The sequence below is a fragment of the Quercus lobata genome, chromosome 8 (assembly GCF_001633185.2).
Source record: "Quercus lobata isolate SW786 chromosome 8, ValleyOak3.0 Primary Assembly, whole genome shotgun sequence".
In the NCBI taxonomy this organism is placed as follows: domain Eukaryota; kingdom Viridiplantae; phylum Streptophyta; class Magnoliopsida; order Fagales; family Fagaceae; genus Quercus; species Quercus lobata.
In genome coordinates, this window is record NC_044911.1 from 29,843,475 (window position 1) to 29,864,930 (window position 21,456).

At 32.4% G+C, this 21,456-nt stretch overlaps 2 protein-coding genes across 2 annotated transcripts; both read left to right on the top strand.

Moving 5' to 3' along the window:
- Window positions 1-11,206: 11,206 nt before the first annotated feature.
- On the top strand, window positions 11,207-13,110 carry LOC115955004 (L10-interacting MYB domain-containing protein-like). The gene is made up of 3 exons (XM_031073023.1): window positions 11,207-11,692; window positions 12,452-12,792; window positions 12,865-13,110. Exons 1-3 carry the CDS (start codon window positions 11,209-11,211, stop codon window positions 13,036-13,038), a joined length of 999 nt encoding a protein of 332 aa, XP_030928883.1. The 5' UTR covers window positions 11,207-11,208; the 3' UTR covers window positions 13,039-13,110.
- Window positions 13,111-17,440: 4,330 nt separating this feature from the next.
- On the top strand, window positions 17,441-18,704 carry LOC115954490 (cold and drought-regulated protein CORA-like). The gene is made up of 2 exons (XM_031072350.1): window positions 17,441-17,575; window positions 18,165-18,704. The coding sequence occupies exons 1-2, from the start codon at window positions 17,464-17,466 to the stop codon at window positions 18,458-18,460; spliced, it is 408 nt and encodes a 135-aa protein (XP_030928210.1). The 5' UTR covers window positions 17,441-17,463; the 3' UTR covers window positions 18,461-18,704.
- The last annotated feature ends 2,752 nt before the right edge of the window (window positions 18,705-21,456 follow it).

Consider the following 21,456-nt stretch of genomic DNA (forward strand, 5'->3'; position numbering starts at 1 on the left):
GCCCATATTATCTCTCTCATGCTAATGATGATTCAAGGCTTAGCCCATATTTACACAAAACAATGTCAAAGCCCATGGTTCAACTTTCATGGCGATATTATCTCATCAAAGCTCATGACATGTTATCTCATCAAATCCCAAGGTAAATCATCTCATCTTCAGCTCATGATCCAAGATCATGAGTCTCATCGGAGAAACTTTGGGAGTCATGGTTTGGAAGGCCAAGAAGTAAGTTTAGTAAAGCTCCAACAGTTTAAAGTAAAAGAAACATGTTGTTTGACATGTCTTCTCCAACTCCCTGAATTCTGACGAGTCAGTGTGTAGCGGATAACATCTAATAAGGCTCTCTTATCACATAACACTTAAAATGATAGAACTCTCCATTGCTCTTCACCTAAAACTTAATACTTATCATATAACAAATACTCAATAGCTCTAGCCATCTAAATGCTGATCAAATAACTATTCATTCAATCTCCAGCTGTTCCTATACGAATTTGGGAACCTAATCATATTATTTCACATAAACTAAATTACTATTTTCAGTTAAAATCCAACTCAAACACGTTGCTAAATCTGATTGGCTATCTTTAATCTTCAAATATAAATATTCATAATATCTTTAATACCCAGCTACAATCTACCATAATCAGAGCAAATAGTCCGCTGCCAACGACCTGAGAAGAGCATTAAATGCTCTTCTTATTCCCCAAGATTGAGTCACAACACAATGAGACCTTGATTAGTTCTCTAAAACTTCATTAATTATCAATCAATCATCTTATTACTTACTAAAAATGTATTATAATAGAATCATGGACCAAAAATATAAGTACCCAAAAAAGAAAACATTTCTAGCAGAACACTAGCAGCGTGTTCAACACTTGATACTTGGCTAAAAGTGACATCACTAGCTATTTAATGCTCAATCCTAGCAGCTAGCTACTATACCCAAAATAGCAAGATATCCTTAAAAGAGATCTTACCATTTTTAGCTAAATCCAAGAAATAAATTTTGAATATTCTCTCCAGCAGTTTGACATCATCCAGCTAACCTCATCTACTTTAGCTCCAAGTAATAGCTGTCTTATGATAGCTATGACAGCTTTTTCAGATAGCTATGACAGCTGTTTTAGAACATATGTGTCAGCTAACTAATTAGCAGCCTTGACATTACAGAATTTTCTTACTTTGCTAAAAACCAAAACCAACCAAAGAAACTATGTTTTTCTTACTAAAATTCTTTCCTTTTTTGCTGGTTTTTCCTCCAACTGGATTGATTTAGTTTCAAACTTGACTCTGTATAAAGAGGACCAAGCCACACACTATTCCACATACTATTACCCATCTTATACTCACTCCGCCACTCCCTAATTCTAAAACTTTATCATCTTGCTACCCATATCCTCTAAACACATCTCCATCTTCACTTCTCTTGCAAAACCTCTTCTCTTAGAAAGCAACATAAGCCACCACAATACCTCATATTATCTACTACAACCTCTCCAACAACTATAATCTCATATCTTTACTATCTTTAACCTTCATATCTCTCATACTTCCATATATCTTACAAACTCATTCCTCACTAAATATCCATACATACTTCCTATATCTTTAAACTCTGTACTGTAACTCACAAAGTATCTATATACAAATTACGTATCTCACAACATACTTATACACATCTCTCATACATCTTACAAATTACACATCTCACAAAATATCCATAATATCTCTCACACATCTTACAAATTATCTCTCACAAATTATCCATACATATTCCTCATATATATTACAAACCCATCTCTCACCAAGTACATATACTAATTATCCATACATATTACAAATACTACAATCCACAAAACATCTATATCTTGTACCATCTCCATACTTCTCAAAAGATATCAAACATTCATACTAAAAGCCCTTCTCATGGAAGGCATAAACTTCTAATAATAAAGCCCTTCTCTTAGAAGGCACAAAGACTTCTTGCAAAAGCCTTTCTCATGGAAGACATGGACTTCTAATACATAAAGTTATCCTAGAAGGTAAAAATACCTCATACCAAAGCCCTTCTTATGGAAGGCAAAAACCAATCTTATAAAAGCCATTTTCCTGGAAGGCAATACTATTCATAACTTCACAATAACTAAAATAGCATTATCAAGTGAAAATTCATTTAAATGCATGATAAAAGGGACAAACTTAACCAGCCTCTACACACAGCTGGACATACTCTCTCTCCCTCCAGTTGTACCAATTTTTCCCTTTTAATCTTGAAGTCATCATGGAAGGACTTATCATGGCATACTGCCTCTCCACTGTTGGAGTCATTCTACTGGAATATTATCAGCTCGCTGATACTTTACAGCTAGAGTTATAAACTATACAAAGATAAATGACTATGTTTCCATATCTCTAAATTTACATTATTGAATAAATGATTATTTCACCTTTAAATAAAAATTACTTTAATATTACATTACTATTCAATAAACACGATCTCACTAGTGTTTTACTAATAAACACATATATTAATAATTAATCTATCACTACTAGACATATAATTTGAACATAAACCTCTACTGGACATACATTATTTGAACATAAACCCTTGCTGGTCATATCTTATTATGTTAAAAAAGACCAATCCCATTGCTGGACATATGACACTTAATTAATTACTCCCTAATATTTGACATCACCCAATATACATTATTAAGAACTTTAACTCATAACTTGAACAATGCTATTACACTAAATACATATTACTTTATTTCAACTATTATTACAACCATTAATCAAAAATATTATATTAAACACATATTATTTATTTATTTCAATCATTATCATGATTCTTAGACTTTGGGTTTTACCCATTTTGTAGGCCTAAAAATACATTGGAAGCCATTGGACTTTGCGGTCCAATGTCGAGTTTCAAACTCAACTCCCCAGACAAATCTTGGCCTAGCAAGGTCACCCTTCAAATGGACAACATGTGGTCGTGCAGTAAATATCGATCCCCAACAACTATCTCTCACTCATTATTCACAGACCCAAGCTATTTTTTTTTTTTTTTTTATGAGTGCTAAGATTGGCTATTTGAATTTTTGAATGAGATATGACTATTTTTGCTGAATAGAAAGAGAGATGAATACAAATTACAAACCAAGTTTACGTACTTATAGTGAGTGAGAGTGGGGTGCATGTGTGGCAATTAATTAGTGTGTGGGATAGGGTGGCAGGTGTGTGTGACTATTAATTTTTAACTTAAAATATTTAAATCTCTTTTTTGAAAAAACTTAAAAAGTTTTTTATGGTTATTTGTTAGTAAATTAGTGTTAATTTTAGAGAAGTATTACGTCTACAATATTTCCACAATATTTCACAAGAAATTATAAGTAATAAGTTGTTATTGGTTCTAATATGAACCCACAACTAAAATTTTTCTTTTATCCACCAATAATAGTTAATAGCAATTTGCCATTTAGAATTTTTTTGTAAAAGTGTTGTGAAAATGTTGTATACATAGCATTTCTCTTACTTTCATGTGGGACATTATGGAATTGAACAGGTGTGTTAATAAATTTATGCTAGTGTGCAGTGTGTAGCTATAAGGAATTACAAATTTTATTACATAAATTTTATAAATTGATGTATCATTAATTAACAAAAATTAGGATTGACCAATGTAAATCATTTGTTTAAATATTTTTTAACTTTAATTTTATAAATTGAAAAGGAAATTGTTGCAAATTTTAATAAAAAATTAACCATAGATGATTTTTGTTATTTAAAAGAATGCTGAATTCTATTTTTAGATGATTAAGTTACAGTGTATTAAGAAACGTTTATTCTGTTTCTTCTCTCTTTTGTTGATATTTTCTTAACATACATGCTAATTTGGATTTTAAAGATTTTATTTTTTATTTTTTATTGAGGCTCCCCCCCCCCTCCCCCCCAAAAGTTTAGATCCTAATTCCGTCCCTTAGAACATCTCTAATAGATTAGCTAAATCTATTTTTTGGAGAACAAACCCCAAAAATCAACTCCAACAGATTCTCCAAATGCAAAACTTTTCCAATTTTTTTTTGAAGTTGCTACAGTGCTTCTCTAGATATAGAAAACACTATAGCAACTCCAAATGAATTTTTCTCCTTAAAAAAATCATACCACTCAATAAAAAAAAAATTCTTTCTCTCTCCTCTCACAACAGCTACAAATATTCATAACGGCTACAAATACAACCATCCTTTCTCTTAAACATCTCTAAACTCAAGCATAATCAAAATACAAACTCTAAAACACAATCTTAAAATTAATCAAATCGTAACAATAAAAGCAAAAAAGTAAAAAATAAAAAAAGACAAAAGCCATCTGACCCATTTTGGCTATGTTGGAGAGGAAGACAAGCAGCAGCGGAGCGAAGCGCCTACCTTTTTCCTTCGATCAATGGTGGAGCAAGCCTCTCGCTTGTTCTTTCTCTGTTTCTTATCACATAAAGAGCTAGAGAGTGTTCTAGAATCAAGTAGAAAAAGAAAAGGTAGAGAGAGAGAGAGAGAGAGTTGGAGAAAGTGATCTGGAATCAAGTAGAAAAAGGAAAAAAAGAAGGGAGTTAGAGTGGGTATATGTGTGTAGAGGAGAAAAAACAAGAGAGAGAGAGAGAGAGAGAGAGAGAGAAACATGTATGGATGAAATTGAAAGGAAAATTAATATAAAGAATAAGAAATGACAATTAAGAAATGCTATTACAATATTTTCACAATAACTCTTAAGTAATAGATTGTTATTAGCTAATATTGGTGAGTAAAAAAATAATTTCAGTGGTGGGTTCAAATTAAAACTAGTAACAACTTTTCACATAAGATTGTGTTGTGATTCATGTGAAAGTATTGAAAAAAATGTTGTGGATATAACACTTCTCATTGAAAAATATAGTTGTTGGGAATAAACATAGGAAGAATAAATAATGATTAAAAGAAGAATAAATAATGAATGAAGAAATAATATTTAAATGAGATGGAGAAAATAATAGAGAATCTGTTGGAAAGTGTATTTGAAAAAGTAGATAAGTAAAAACTAAATGCCACTGTTAATTGCCCAAATAGTATAAAAATTTAGATAAACTGCTAAAGATACTCTTAGCTAACTTGGTTTTATTTCTTAGTTAGAAAATTTGTTAAGAGGAAAGAAGTACTTGGTTTTAGTTAAAAAAGACGAGGATTTCTTAGAATGTCAAAGAGTATTTACTATTTAGGGGCATTTGATGTAGTAGATAACAACTCATACTGATGGGAACATTAAGAGGAAATAAAATGAACGTCATGCACGCATAGCAGAGCTTGAGCCAATTACTTGGTTCACGGCTTCAATCTAAACACATTGACCGAGAGGATGGCTACCAAGTCTGTCAACAATACAAAATCACTCGCCTACTTGTAAGACCACTTTTCCTATTATTGCATGCTTAAGAATTGTCAATGGGCTTGGGCAATAGGTTAGAAAGATTGAATGTCAACTTAGTGGGCATATGCTTATATTTGCGGGATGGACATGTTGGTTGACTATGGATATTGGACTTGAGAGAGAGAGAGAGAGAGAGAGAGAGAGAGAGAGAGAGAGAGAGAGAGAGAGAGAGAGAGATTGTAAATAAATAAATAAAACCAGTCTCATCACACACACTTCGCACGTGTGATGAAACTTTTTATTTTTTATTTTTTGGATTTGCATATTTTACTCATGGCTGTTTTATTTTATTTTTTATTTTAAGGAAGTTGTATTAGTACTTCACTACTAATGTGAGAGAAATGTAGAGGTGAGAAAAAAGCAGTTTAGTGATTAAAAAAAGGGTAAATTGCAAATTACACCCCTAAAGTTTGGAAGTATTTGGATTTTACATCCTAAAATTCAAAACTTGAATTTTACCCTCTAAAGTTTGGGGGTTTTTGAATTTTACACCCGAACGTTTAAAAATTTGGATTTAACCCCCTAAATTTTAAGAATAGTTGGATTTTACTCTCTAAAATTTGGTGATGTTTGGATTTTACACCCAAAGTTTTAAAATTTTAGGATGTAAAATCCAAACAATCTCAAACTTTAGGGGGAAAAATCCAAATTCTGAAACGTTAGGGTGTAAAATGCAAACACCCCCAAACTTCAGGAAGTAAATTCCAAATTTTGAAACTTCAAGGTGTAAAATCCAAATACCCTCAAACTTTAGACATGTAATTTGCAATTTACCCTTAAAGAAAATGGTATGTTTGTGGAAAAAAAAGGGCAGTTTTATTTTTTATTTTTTTCAAAAAAAAAAAAAGTTGTATTAGTACTTGACAACTAATGTGAGAGAGAAATGTGGAGGTAAGAAAAAACTTTTTTTTTTTAATTTAGATAAAAATTAGGAGTTTTTAAATTACTAATTTTATATGTTTAACCCTATGGTTTAAGCCTTAAAAACGGATGAATTTGAGGGTATTTTGGGTATCTAAATTGAAGATCTCAAATAGGAAAAACCCCTTAAATAGTAGTAGTAGTAGTAGTAGTAGTAGTAGTAGTAGTATATATATATATATATATATATATTAATAGGTAAAGCTGAGAGAAAATCCAATTAGACTTTACAATTGAAGTCTAATTTTGCGTCATGTATCCTAAATTATTTATTTTTAGAGAGAGTTTTATTTCTTAATTTATGATTCAAATGTGGGACCACATCATAAATATCTATTTGAGTGAGTTATTGCGTATAAAAACCAATGAATCTAGAATTAATGAACATAAAAAAAAAAATTTAAAAATGGATAATTTATATTTTCTACCTAAATATTCTTGCAAGACTTTTTAAAGAGTTAAAAAAATATAAGAATGACAATCAATAATATTTAAATTATATATGTAAGAATTATACTATGCATATTAATGTATACCTTTTAAGTAACCTCATGCATATGTATGGGGTTACAAGTTAGTCTATATATATATATATATATATATATAGGTAAAACTCAAAAAAAGTTTAAGGGAAATACTAATGAGTGCCTTTAGAGCATTGGTTAACAATCCATTTTAGAAAAGTTTTGACATCACTTTTATGAAAAATGAAAAAAACTGTCAAAACATTAATTATTTTTTTCTTTTCTCATAAAAATTTTCTCTAACTGGATTGTTAACTAATGCCCTAAGGGCACTCGTTAGCATGAAATTTAATTAGAATTTGAAATTAGAATCTAATTTTGCACCATGTGCCTAAATTTATGTGGAGAACACACCATATTTATCCACTTAAGTTTGTGCCATGTTTCCACTTAAATTTTTTAATCTTTGTGCCAAATGAGTTAATGAGTGCAAAATACAAGGAATCAAATATTAATGAACTATAAAATTTATTAAAAAAAAAAAAACTAATCACATATACTCAATAAAAATCACCACACAACAAAGATTACCACACATTCTATCTTATTAAAAATTAGAAAAAAAATAATAATCATAAGTAGTATTAAATTTGGGTAAAAATTTTATTATGTGACTTGTTAGGTTCTAAAGAATTAGGAACTAATGTATTAGAACTTCAATGTGTAATGTTGGCAAATCATGATCAAAACATTTATTCTAGATTTAAGCTACTCAAAGTGTGTTTTTGTGTAAAGTTGAAATCGAGTATACTACAGGATTTATTATGTAAATCTGCAAAACTCGATCGATCGAAAATTAGACTCGATAGATTGAAACTCGTGCAGATTGTTTTTCTGCAAAATTTTCCAACTCAAGCCCAAGCCCATATGACGTGTAGGGTTTTATGTTTTGCCTTAGATATAAAAGGAAAAACCCTAACCACGTTTTATTGTTGTTGTTTATGCTGTGTGTATGAATCTCTTGTGAGATCTAAAGGTGTTTGCCTTCATACATACTTAGGGTTATCAAGATCAAGATTGATGTCGAGAGCTTGGTGATCGCTTCAGTTGCTGTATAAAGAGTTTAAAGAAAACACAAGTGGAGTACTTGTGGTTATTGTGAATCCAAGAAAGAAGTAGTCCATGGACTCAAAGCTGTCACGTGGTCATGGTAGTAAGTTTTCTATTCGAGGTATCAATAGGATGTTAGTGATCTAAGTCGCTATTGTAAAACTTCAATTCTTTCATAGTGGATCTGTTTTACCTTAAGGATAGCTAGGTTAAATCATCCACAGGTTTTTTACTGGTTTGGTTTTCTTGGGTTATCATATCGTTGTGTTCTTTATTTTCCGCACTGTTTCAATGATATGATTTACTTGTGTTAACCTAGAACTGTATAATTTACCTAAGTTAATCACTTGCCTAAATAACTAGGTTAATCTGTTTGTGTTTAAGGGGTATAAAAGTACATGACTAATTGCGTTTACTTTTTTTTAAAAATAAAAAAATTGATTAATTATTTATATTTTTATGATAAAAATTGTGTTTAATTTTAAATGTATCCATACATATACATGTGTTACATGCTATTTTTTATAATTTGATTAATTATTTATATTTTATAATAAAAATTGTATTTAATTTTAAATGCCTCCATGCATTTGCATGGGTTATATACTAGTATAAATAATTAAGGACTCAACGAGTGTCCTATTTAATTTATTGATAATGTAGTATATTATAATTTACTTATTTATTTATAGACAATTTTTTTAAAGAAAAAAATCTATGATAAAACTCTAGATAATTGTAAGGACCAAATAAACTGGCAACCCAAGTCCACTTAGAACAGTGAGTTGTACAGCTCAGCCTTAGCCCAAGTCAATAAAATTTGTAAGTGAGGGCTCTGCCCGAGGATGAAAATAAGGAAGAAAGGGCTGATGTTATGAAATAGATGAGCAAATGTCTCCCCACAAGCCTGCCCGAGGAGGCCAATATTATACAGAGAGTGACACTGTTCACTCTCTTCTCTTAATATTCTTCTTGTTTCTTTTTCTTTTCTTGATACTTGTGTTTGCCTCTCCTTTTCTTTGAAAACACTATCTTTCTTATATACTCCTCCCTCCTTCACATCTTGACCTCCCATCCTTACCTAACAAATATCTCCTAATGACACTTGTTTCTTTTTACATTTAAAGAAGCCAGTAGAAGGAGTTGGCTTAACTGTGACTTATACTGTTCAGGTCACTTTATCATCAATGCAACTGATAAAACTGTTGCCCACCATTTAATACGAAGGCAACAGGTTACTCCAAACTGGAAACTTCCTCTATTTTCACCAATTCTCTCTCTTTAGACCATTCTTCCCACTTGGAATGTCTCAAAGTCCTTTGTCTCATCCCCTCCTCTCCTCGGGTGAATTTCCTCTTTGGGCACGTGATATCCCCATATCAGTACTGCAACTCTTCAATTTCATTCTTGGTCCTCGGGCACCCACAATAATTTTTCTAATTGATTAAAATAAAAAAAATAAAAATAAAAAGACCTAGATAGATAATTTAATCTGTTGTAACTTGTAAGTCCCAATGAATTATCACATGCAATGCAAGTTTGTACTCTTTAAAAAAAAAAAAAAAAAAAAAAACTTGTCGTTTTCTTGTGATTGTCAATGATTTAAGTGCCTAGATTTTTGCGTTGTCCCCGCGAGTATAAATGAGATGGGAATGGGATGCCATAACCTACCATGTGATTGTGATATGCGTCAACATATAGTGAGTAGTAAGTAATGCATGATTTTCATAAATAAATTAGTAACTAACGAATGACCACTATTTTGGCACGTAATTTTATCCAATATTAAAATCTTCTGAGTCAATAGATCGACTGGCATGGATGGCGACTGATTTGTGAAAGTGAGATCCACAATATTAAATCCCACCTCTAATGGATGGCTACAGTCTAGCACCGGACACAGCTAACGATCAAAGAGGATGATTGATGTTATCTCTGTTTGTTCATCCATAAAGTTGGATTTGGAACAGTTGAAAATGCATGACTTATGGGATTCAAGGAGGCCTGACCGCCTGAGATTCAACATACCTTAAATATATGAAAATTTACGAACTTATATGGAATGGAGAATACTAGAGTTATTATCAATTATCAATTTACTCTATAATATTTTTGAAACCAAATGTTAGAGAGGGTTTAGTGTTTTGAATATTAGCTTGGATTAGTGCGTTTTTTTAGTGTAGTTTCTTCATTTAATCAACTAAGTAGTATTTAAATTGGGAAAACATTAATGGTCTGTTTGGATTGAGGAAGAGGGAGGGGGAGTAGAGTAGAGTAGATTTAGCACAAAATTAGTTTTCTTTAGCCAACTCTACTCTACTCCCCTCCACTCCCTTTCATTCTCCCTTCCATCCAAACAGGCCGTAAAGCTACTGCTAAATTACTATAAAGGCTTGCAAATGGACACGATAATGAATGTGTTTAGTGCCACAACAACATAATAAATGTTCTGAACTTTTTGTTTGTGTGTGTTTGTTTAAAAGGTGACATATCCATTTGTAAGACTCATGTTGTAAAATTTATAGCATCGCTCATTTAAAATGTACTCTTGATTTTTGAAAGAGTTAAGCATGTTGAAACAGCGTGCAGACCTTTGGCATACTTGTACTGGAAATTTGGCTTAATTCATCCTTTTGTGGACCACATATACTTGAATATTTTCCCCCTCTTTCATTTTCTATCGGTTTTCTCAAGAATTAAACAAGGTGTTATTCTGTATAATTTAAGCTGGAATTTTACAGTAGTATCTCTTTATTATCTTCATTTTGATAGCTGATTTGGGTTTGAATTTTTATTTTGCAATTATAGAGTTCCTAAAATATTTTACGTTCATTTTTAAATGAGTGGATTAGATTTATGATGTACATTTTAAGAAAATATTGACTATCACCTTTTTGGTATCTATTTAAATTATTGATGATGTGCCATTAGCAATCCACTCAGTTCAGAACAAATAGATAAGATTTTAGGAATTCCATGATGAAGTTAGCCTAAGAACTTTGGAGGATTCTAAACATTGGTATAATCAGTGTGTTAGCTTCAATGATCAATAGTTTGTGTTTGAATTGTTAAATGAATTGAAACAGGTATGCAATCTTATAAATGGGTTTCAGATATTTCTGGTGAATTTGAATTTTCCACCTCTACAGCTAAGGACTAGGTTGACTTATTGTTTATGTATTGGAAGCTTAGCATGTAAAAGGACTCTATCACTAGAATGAGTCTCAATGTTGTAGGGGAAGAAATGGGCACCCAAATGCCTGCATGTAGCGATCGTACAAGGACAAACTGGACACCAACAATGGAGTGCTATTTTATTGATCTTTTATTAGATCAGGTGCATAGGGGGAATAGGATGGGCCATACATTCAACAAACAAGCTTGGACTGATATGCTGACCATGTTCAATGCCTATTTTGGATCCCCATATGATGAAAAGGTCTTGAAAAGTCATTACACTAATTTGTGGACTCAATTCAATGATGTAAAGAGTCTACTTGATCAGAATGGATTTTCATGGGACGATACTAAACAAATGGTGGTTGCCAATCATCATGTTTGGGATGCTTACATCAAGGCTCACCCAGAGGCACAGTTTTATATAAACAAAGCCTTGATGAATTTCAATGATTTGTGCTTGATATATGCACATACAACAGCAGATGGAAGATACAGCCTATCAAGTCGTGATATAGACTTTGATGATGACATTCAAGGAGTGAATACTGGTGTGTTTTTATATCCTGTCATGGATCAGCAGAAATGATGCATATGCCATTGGCATTGGAATGTATTTTATTGGGTTTTTTTTTGCTTAAATTACTATTTTTCATTGTGATTGATTTGGTTATACTATCTAATTCTTTATTATTTATTATTACTACTATTTTATTCTAGAGAGTATGCATAAAACAAGGAAGGACCATAAGCAACAACCCCCTCCCCTTTTTCTCATGAGTCTATCCAGAGATAGATGGGACTCTAGGCCCCTTAGAATTTAATAAATTTTGAAGTAATAATGGCCTTTTACCATCTTTGAAATTTGTACACTGCAATCTCTCTTTTAGCCAATCTTTGGGCAGTCAACCATGGTCTGCTTTCCACAAGAATCAGAATTGTGGTTACTGCTGATTTTGAGCTTAGCCAATTATGACCTTAGTACCTAATGATAAGACTTGTAGTTGCTGTTGTATTGCAAACCTGTCTGTATTATGGGGAAACAAGCACCTTTATTCCTATCCACGGAAAAGAGAAAAAAATGTTGCAGAGAAATGAGCGCATTGTGCTTGGCTTTGTGTGAACTCTTGATTGAACTGGTCCTGATGGTTTATTTTTTGGGAAGTTGCATATCTTACTTCATTTGATAGCTAGGAACTGGGTGCAGCAAGATTGATTGAAATTACATATGTTCTATGTTAGCTTATAGTAATGAGTATTCAAGAAGTATAATCTGTTTTTAATGAATAAAAACTTATTTTACTGATTAGGTGTAGCAATGAATAGCCTTGTACCAGCAAGTAAAGAGCATTCAAAAATAGATTGGACACCAGCCATGGACCGATATTTTGTCAAACTTTTGCTGGACCAACTTAAAAAAGGCAATAAGATCTGTAATACATTCAAGAAACAAGCATGGAATGACATGCTCACCTTGTTCAATGGAAAATTTGGCTCTAAATATGGAAAGAGTTTCTTAAAACACCGTTTTAAGAAATTATTGAAATATTATACTGATGTGAAGAGTCTACTTGAGGTAAAGGGATTTTCTTGGGATGAAATTCAACAAAAGATATCAGCAGATGATTATCTATGGGATAATTACATCAAGGTACACTATCATATATATTTGGTTATTGGTATTCATTTTTACTGTATTTCATGCGTACAGTTGCTGATGTAGGCACACCCAGATGCGCATTTGTATCGTAGGAAGACCTTGCTAAACTATTGCGATTTGAAATTGATATTTGGAAATGCAGTAAACAATGGACATTGCAGTCATTTATTGCAAGGGAGAAACTTTGAAGATGATATCATACAGATCAAGATGGGTGAGGTTCATTTCTTGAATTAAAAGGAGGACCTTTAGAGGGAACCTGTATTCTTGAGGACACTCCTCTCCAATTTATTAGTATAATTCTGTTTACTTATCGGAAAAAAAAAAAAAAAATTATCAATTCTTTCTCCAAAAAATACAAAAGAGTTATTATAAATTTTATTATTAAAGGTTTATAAATAAAATGATAATGAACGTGATTTTTAATTATCACATAAACTGCTGAATTGATTTTATGTTGTGTTCAAAAGTTGACATAATAGTTTTTAAGAGATTTATGTAGTAAAATATGTAATGCCTGTAATATTACCTATATATCATAGGGCAAAGTTTGGCTGCAAATTTAGTTGTAAATTAAAATTACAATTTCACTAAATATCTTTTTTTTTCTATGTGAATTTTAACAAATTTACCATTGGATTACATTTACTTCTTATGTCCTCTATTCTTACAAAATTTCTAGAAGAGTAAAGATTAATAGTTATATTATCAATCAATTGTTTAAATTATAAGTTTTTGTAGTCTAAAATTATGCATAAAAAATAAGTTTATTGATCATATAGTAAATAAATCCTATTGGTACAAAATTTGACTTGTTTATTATGAGCATAAAGAACATACAATCCAACAATTAGATTTTCAAGATATGTAGCCATGTTAATTATTTTAATGGAAGTTGTAGCTTTAGGCTACAACTAAGTTGGTAGAGTTTGTCCTATGACATAATCAAAAGGTTTTCATCTTTTTTTAAAAAAAAAAAAAAAGAAAAAAGTAAACAATAAATAAAATAGCTTATGTACATAATTAGGAAAAAGGAGGATGCATCACTTAAAAATTAGATATCATTTGAGATAAGAAAGGTAGGCATCTACAAGTGTAGCTCCTATTGAGAATATATATGAATTCCCAGATCTATAAGATGCAAAAAACAAAAAGAAAATAGCATACACTCAAAAGGCAATATAATCACATGACATAAGAAATGATGTGATTCGGCAATTTGCCTACGTCCATAGAGTTGCAGTGGCTTCATTATTTTCATGGGAAAATATAATATACGGCAGTACAATTTTTCTATCTAAAACAACACCCCAACCCTAATTTGAAATAACGGTATTTATATCACATACAACGGATGAGCACTCCAGCTTGGGCATGCCAGCCCAAGCCTCCATTTCATGGATTAAGCCTCATAAAATCTCTCATTAAAAAACCAAAATAATTTTATATCGAGTTAGGTCATAATCTAGATTAAACACAAACTAGCCTCCACATAGTCCAACAATTCATGCACCTTTAAACCCTATCATTTATCTACTTTGTTAAATTCTGCTTTGTATGAATTTTGTTGGGGTTCATCAAGACCACCAACTGTAAATCCCTTCACGGCACTTTGTTTATCTTTGCTTCAAACTTCAAAATTTGTTCCTTTTCAATCAAATAATCCTCCCAAAGAAACAAAAGTTAAAGTGATTAGAAACTCATATTCAATGATATACAAATTACTAGGTGTGGGGTGGGGGGAGTTCAATGATAAACAAATTACAAGGTGTGTATGTGGGGGGAGGAGGAAAGAGATGATTGACCCCAAACCAAACACCGAATTGTCTAAGAACTAATATATGCACATAATCATCTCGGGTGACCTAGCTACCGATCGACCTTTGGATCTCTTTCCTTCAGGTCATTCAACTAGAGCAATCAGGTGATTCAACTAGAGCAATCATCAATCTTAGTAAGACATGGCCACCAACTTTCGGATCCCTTCCTCCTTGTTGGTCGTCCATTGCTACAAGTACCCTTAAAAGCATTGCGCACTAGCTTCCTTCACATTAACATTGATTAAGCCCAAAAGTCATTGAATTTATTCCTGAGCGGACGACTAGCTATCAGAGATGTACTGCCCATTTTCAAGGTAATTTCCCACCAAATACAACACCCCCATGCTCTCTATAAAATTATAAATTAATACCCCTCCCTTCTGCTTAATTAGGTACGCAATCTCACAAGTTGAGACTATCATTTTCATTTCTCTTCTTCTCCCCCATGTTTGCTCTTAACCGTACGTCAAAGCATTCCTTACCAACCTCTGCTGGTTTGGGACGAAGTAGGGTTTCTCTTTCTTAGCAAGGTACCCATCCAGTTGCAATGATTTACCATTGCTCAATCTTATCATTGACCTTGTGATGGTTCCACATTGTTTAAAATTTTAGCCACTTACAAATTTCATTTCCTTCGAGGAATATGGATAATAAAATTTAATAAGGGTTTATCTCAAAATTCAAAAACATGATACTCCAATTGACATTAGAGTTTTTAGCAAATGATTTGAATTAAGTGGACAGTTAATTAATGATCAACAACGAACTAGATGGTGATCATGGTGTAGTTCACATACTTGACTTTGTGTCAAAACTAATTCAAAATAGCAACTTCTCTCTCTAAGGCCTTATGAGGCTTGACAATTAGTTCTGCGGGGTTGACTAGAATGTGGATTTGAAGTATCATAAGCAATGTTACATATACAAAAAAATTTGACAATTACATTTTTTACATCAATTGAGTTGGTAAGCTTGTACGGATTTTTATCTAAGCCAATCATTAACATCATTTTTTCACCTACTACTAATAATCTAACATATCAATAAGTGTCAAATTTGTTGTTAAATATTGTGTATCTAGACTTTCTCGAAGTCTCATCATTTAATGTTTTAATCAACGTTTTGTGACTTTTCAATTTCCAGAAATCCCCTTGCGTACGAAGTACTATTTGCATTATGCAAGCCGTCTTGTGTCTTCCTTCTTCTTTTTTGATACAGTGTCTTCTAGTATTAATACATCCTATTAATTGGGTGCCATTGATATATTTATTTTTATGGGGTGCCAATGGTTTTTTTTTTGGTAGAAAAGGGAAAGTTTTATTTATATATATATATATATATATATATATACTATACATACCACAAAAGTCTCAGTGCAATTAATGGGCACTGATTGATCAGGAAGTCGGTGAACTTTAGGCCTAGCCATTTTGACTAAATAAACAACTTGCTCTTTTATTGCCTTCCATCCTTTATTATTATATGTAAGGTTGAATTTATTCAATCATTTTGTTGGTTTTATTCCGTATCAAATTTGGTTGTAATTTAACATTTAGAAACTCTGTATTTAGGCGGGAATCATGTAAGGGTAGTGTGTGAGAGAGTGTGAAGAAAAGCTTAAAAGTGTGTACTCAAACAGGGCCTTGCAACTGGATCTCGCGACTAACGAGTCGCTAAAGGAGGCACACATGTGAAGCATGCAGGGAAGCTGAAGAGTCACGCCAACTGGAGCACTACAGGACAAAACTTTCAATCTGGCCAGGCAGTTAGCTCGCGACTCAAACTCGCGACTCGTTCCAGTCGCGAGCTCAAGTCGCCAAACCACTCTATTTGTTACAAAACTAACCTTTTGCATTCCAAACACACACTAGTATAAATACCCTTATATGCACGTATTGTAGAGAGCTTCCAAAGAGAATTTTGAGAGAGAAACCCTAGAGAAAAACAAAATTGACTCATCCACAATCTTTATACTTTGATTCTCCAAATTCCTCTACTTTCACCCTTTCCATTGTTACATCCTTGAGAGGTACATTAGTCAAACCCTTATCTCACCATACCCATATCTGTGAGGAGGTTATTTGGTGTTTGGGAAGCAGTTCGGAAGAGACCAATTGATATTGGTTGATGCAATGGGCTAATTGCGGGATCCGATAAGCTAGAGAAGACAATGTTCGGCGTAACCCTGTTAGAGCAAGAAGCTTGGAGGGCTTAGGTGCACTGGGTAGATTAGGCTTGAAGGGTCTTCTGCTATTTATGTATCCCAACTTTATTCTCTAGTGGATTATTAACCGCTTGGAAGGCGGCGGAGAGGTTTTACGCCGAGAACTTCGGTTTCCTCTTCGATAACACATCGATGTGTTGTCTTTGTGTTTGCATCTCTCTTCCCTTAATCTTTATCATTTAATTACTGCTATGGTTGTGATTATTTTCGGTTTAGATTGTTTTATCAATTCTATTTTAGCTTATTTTCATATTCCGCACATATATTGTTTGATAATAAGCTTGAATTGGTAATTTGTAATTTGGGGGTCTAAACGTTCATATGTGTTTTACACACTATTTGAACATTCACTATGTACTAAAAAAATTAAAAATTAAGAAAAAGAAAGACGTACGTGTATTTGATCATGTGGGTATTTTAAACAAAAGATAAGAATAAGTTGAAGAGAACTCCTCCTCAACAGCCAACCACAATGTGGGATCATATCTTTAGTTACATACTTCCTAATTAATTGTTTCGCTCTTTCCATCCCTATATATAGAGAGAAAAGAAAGACGTTGGTTTTATATCATCCTTCTCCAATAATAGTTTCTTTGATAATAGTGTTTGCTAAGAAAAATGGGTTCCAAGGCTTTCCTTTTGCTAGCTCTTATGTTGGCCATTGTTCTTCTCATCTCTTCGGACGTGGCAGCTAGGGAGTTGGCTGAGACTTCCTCTAACCTTAAAAACGGTACGTTGGGTTTTAGATTTGTCCCCTTGGTAACATTTTTTCATGTTAGAAATTTACATTTAATTTCTAGTTTATTTGTGTAGCAATAATTAATGAAGGTATGGTGCATGAATCTTTTTCTGTCTTACAATGACCAGTGCCCATGTTACTGAAATAATTGAGTTTTCTGAAAAATAGAACATGCACATTTCTTTTGTAGCACTGTAAAACATGTTAAAGAATAATTGAACATTGTTTGCACGTTGGCCTCAGCATATAAAGAGCATTTTGACGTGTTAATTTGCGGCAATAGAGGCACATAATTTGTGTGTGTTTCCTGTTTGGGATAATGATTCTCTCACATAATATATTTCACATCTACTTTTCGTATTTTAAATGTAGACATTACTTTTTAATATTTTAAAATGTGTACGCAATACATGCAATTGTATCTATTGTGTGATAAAAAAAAGTGTATAAAATGAATGTAAGAGAATATTTACTGCCTTTTTTATGAGCATATGCCACATAGTGTGTGTTAAGTACATAGTGGCTTTAATTTTCACAAAAGCATAATTACATCATCTAATATGTTTCATCATACATGCAGCGGAGGTCTCCACAAAGACCAATGACGTAGATGATGCCAAGTACGGTGGACATGAAGGATATGGTGGAAACGACGGTGGAGGATATGGTGGAAACCAGGGTGGCGGATATGGAGGAAACCCTGGTCAAGGCGGATATGGAGGAAACCCTGGCCATGGTGGCTATGGAGGTGGTGGACACGGGGGAGGGCATTGCTACTATGGCTGTTGTCGTGAGGGTTACAATGGAAATGGCTGCAGAAGGTGCTGCTCTTATGCTGGTGAAGCTGTCGATGTTGAAACCGAAGCCAAACCTTAAAACTAACGCAATAATTATCTAAGTTATGGTGCTTTGATACTTTTTAATGTTATGAATAAAGCTTCAAGAGGTGTAGAAATAAAACCATGACTGAACGTCGACTATGACCTTCTTGCTCTTGCTCTATAGTTACACATGTTCTATAAATGATATCGTTCCACGATGTTGTGTGACACATAATATTGGACACCATCAGCTCTGATCTCAACCAGTCTTGTTTTTCATCCCTTCAATTTCTAGCCAGTATATATAATCTATTACTTTGACTTACAACGTAATCATATATCGACCATTTCTGCATTCAATGTATCGTTACATCCACTTATAGTATATTGATAAAGTTGTGAATAAGATATAACATTGGCCTACTCTTATTGTTGAAGTAATTCATATATGAGTGGCTAAGTGATTGAGAGACTAAATCGTACACTAGTGTTCACAAGATTTGATTAATTGATATAATATTAATAAGTTCACATTTACAAACTTAAAAACTTAAACTTAAGGAAACCTGTAGTACGAGATTTTTTTTTCTTCCTTCCTTTGACCTCAACCCATGTCTTTTTGACATTGGGCAAGCAAGTCGACTCAAGGCCTAGGTAACTTAGGCCGGAACCTAAGGCCCCAATTTTTAAAGATTTTACCCTTGAAAATGCCCAAAATGGTTGGATGATATTAAAGATATTACAAATTTTTGTATCACCAATCACAAAAAATAAAAAATAAATAAACATTCATTTATTAATTAGGTAATTGAAATTCACCGATTACATTTATTATCACGTTAATTTGTATACTTTATGTAGTAAAATTTGTAGTATTTTTAGTATTTTTCAAAATTATATGATAATAAATAGTTAAAATAAAGGCTTGTGTACCATTTTTCTTACCACCGAAAAGGTCTCCAATATATTATACCAACAAAAATCCAACCCAATTAAAAACCGTAAACTTTTTGGGGGAAAAAATTAAGCAAAACTATCATGCATAACTTGTATTTTGTAAACCAACTACACAATCAACAAAAAATAATGGTGAAAATGTATTTTTAATCCTTACATTTTGGGCTTATTTTCGTTTTGATCTCTAACTTAATTTCGTGCCTACCTCAACTCCTAAAGTTAGAAAATCACATCCATTTTGTTCTCTGCTATCAATCTACTAACAGAAAATTCTTACATGATAGACGGAATATACTATTGGCATATTAAATATTGACGTGACTAATAAAATAATAATAATAAATTTTATTTAGCATTTTAAAAATGCACATCAGTATATAATTAATAAAAAAATAAATAATATACATTTTTTAATTTAAACTGAAAAAATTCAATTTTAAATAAATCTTTATCTCTCTCTCTCTCTTGGTTCGTGTGTTCGGTATGATTCTCTCTTCTTTCTCAATCTTTGTTTGTGTGTTTTTTTTGGGTATCCTTTTTCTTCATTCTTTCCAGATCCATGACTTCCTCTCTTTCTCTCTTGGTGCGTGCTTGTGTTTGTATTTTTCTTTTCAGATCCATGACTCACTCTTTCTCTCTCTCGGTGCATGTGTTTCTGGACATGGGTCTGTTGGGGGGGGGGGAATGATTTTCCGGTCATGGGTCTTAGGGAAGAAGGGGAGAGGCTACAATATTTGGTGCTCTGGCGTAGACCCATTTTTGGCGCAATTTTTCAGGATATTGCCCGAAAAAACGGACTGCACCTTGTGAGCAATGCCAGTTTTATCTGCAATTACTTTTGAACAGAATGGCCCATGATTGAGTTTCCCTCTTTCTTTCATGTTAAGCTAGTGGAGAGAAGATGCGAATATAAAAAATGGTGCTCATCTGCTTTCGATGTTTGGCAACTGATATTGCGTTATGATTTCAATGTTTACAGTCTTTCTTTGAAGCATGGTTTATGGTAATTAGCTATCAAAAAAAAAACTTATGGTAATTAATTAATAGTGTGGCAGTGTGGCTAGAACAAGTTGAAACAGCATAGTTGAGTCCAGTTGGGAGATTTCTGCAATGCTAGAGGGCCTTATAATGTCTTGATTTGGGGAAGAACATGTTATTATGTTCTTCCAAATAAATAATGAAAATCAACAAAAATAAATTAATTTTTTAAGAGAAATAAATTTAATGTTTTTTTTTTAAAATTTGTCAACATGGTATTTTTTAAATACTAAATAAAATTTATTATTATTATTTTATTAGTTACGTTAGCATTTACTATGCAAACAGTACACTCTATTTGCCAAGTAAGATTTCTGTTAGTAGATTAATAGCAAGGCCAAAATGGATGTAATTTTCCCTTTTTAGGGATTGAAATAGGCACGAAATCAAAGTAGGAGCCAAAATGAAAATAGGCTCAAAATTTAAGAACTAAAAATGCATTTTCGCCAAAAATAATCCACAAACATTAAAAAAAATTTTAAAAATAAAAAATTTACAAAACTCAACTAGTCTGTTTAGAGTCAATCTTATCTCATGTTTCTTTCTATGTCCTTTGGATCAATGTTACAGCTTATAAGAAACAGTATACACTTTAAATAGGTAATAAATTTGGCTACAAATAGGTAATAAATTTAAGTGGCATTAACATACACTAATTGTTGTTCTCTGAAATAAACTTAATTTTATTTTGTTGTAATGACTTTGAGGTTTCATCTTTTATCTGTTTTAAAGTGTAAATGTTCTAATTTTTACTCCTAATTGATCTTTGTTCTCTCTGTTTGTTAGATATCAGTCTAAACCAAAAAATAAAAATAAAAATCGGGACATTTGATGGAAAAGTACGGTTCATAGCTATTAGTAACATCACACAAGGATCCTACTACAAGTTTTAGCCTCTTCTAGAAGATCTCTGTTCAGCATCGTAGGTTTATTATGCTTTTTCTACCTAGATTTGCTAGGTATATAATAGTTTTAATATAAAATAGTTTTTCAAGCTAGGAGAATTGATGTTTGACTTGAAATGTGTATATCTCGATGAATTTCAGACTTGCTGGA

Bases quoted from the DNA above. Each gene is read 5' to 3' on its own strand.
- LOC115954490 (XM_031072350.1), top strand. From the start codon at position 17,464: ATGGGTTCCAAGGCTTTCCTTTTGCTAGCTCTTATGTTGGCCATTGTT. The intron at 17,576-18,164 runs GTACGTTGGGTT...TCATACATGCAG, and splicing joins TTCCTCTAACCTTAAAAACG to CGGAGGTCTCCACAAAGACC.
- LOC115955004 (XM_031073023.1), top strand. From the start codon at position 11,209: ATGGGCACCCAAATGCCTGCATGTAGCGATCGTACAAGGACAAACTGG. The intron at 11,693-12,451 runs GTGTGTTTTTAT...TTTACTGATTAG, and splicing joins CATTCAAGGAGTGAATACTG to GTGTAGCAATGAATAGCCTT. The intron at 12,793-12,864 runs GTACACTATCAT...TTGCTGATGTAG, and splicing joins TATGGGATAATTACATCAAG to GCACACCCAGATGCGCATTT.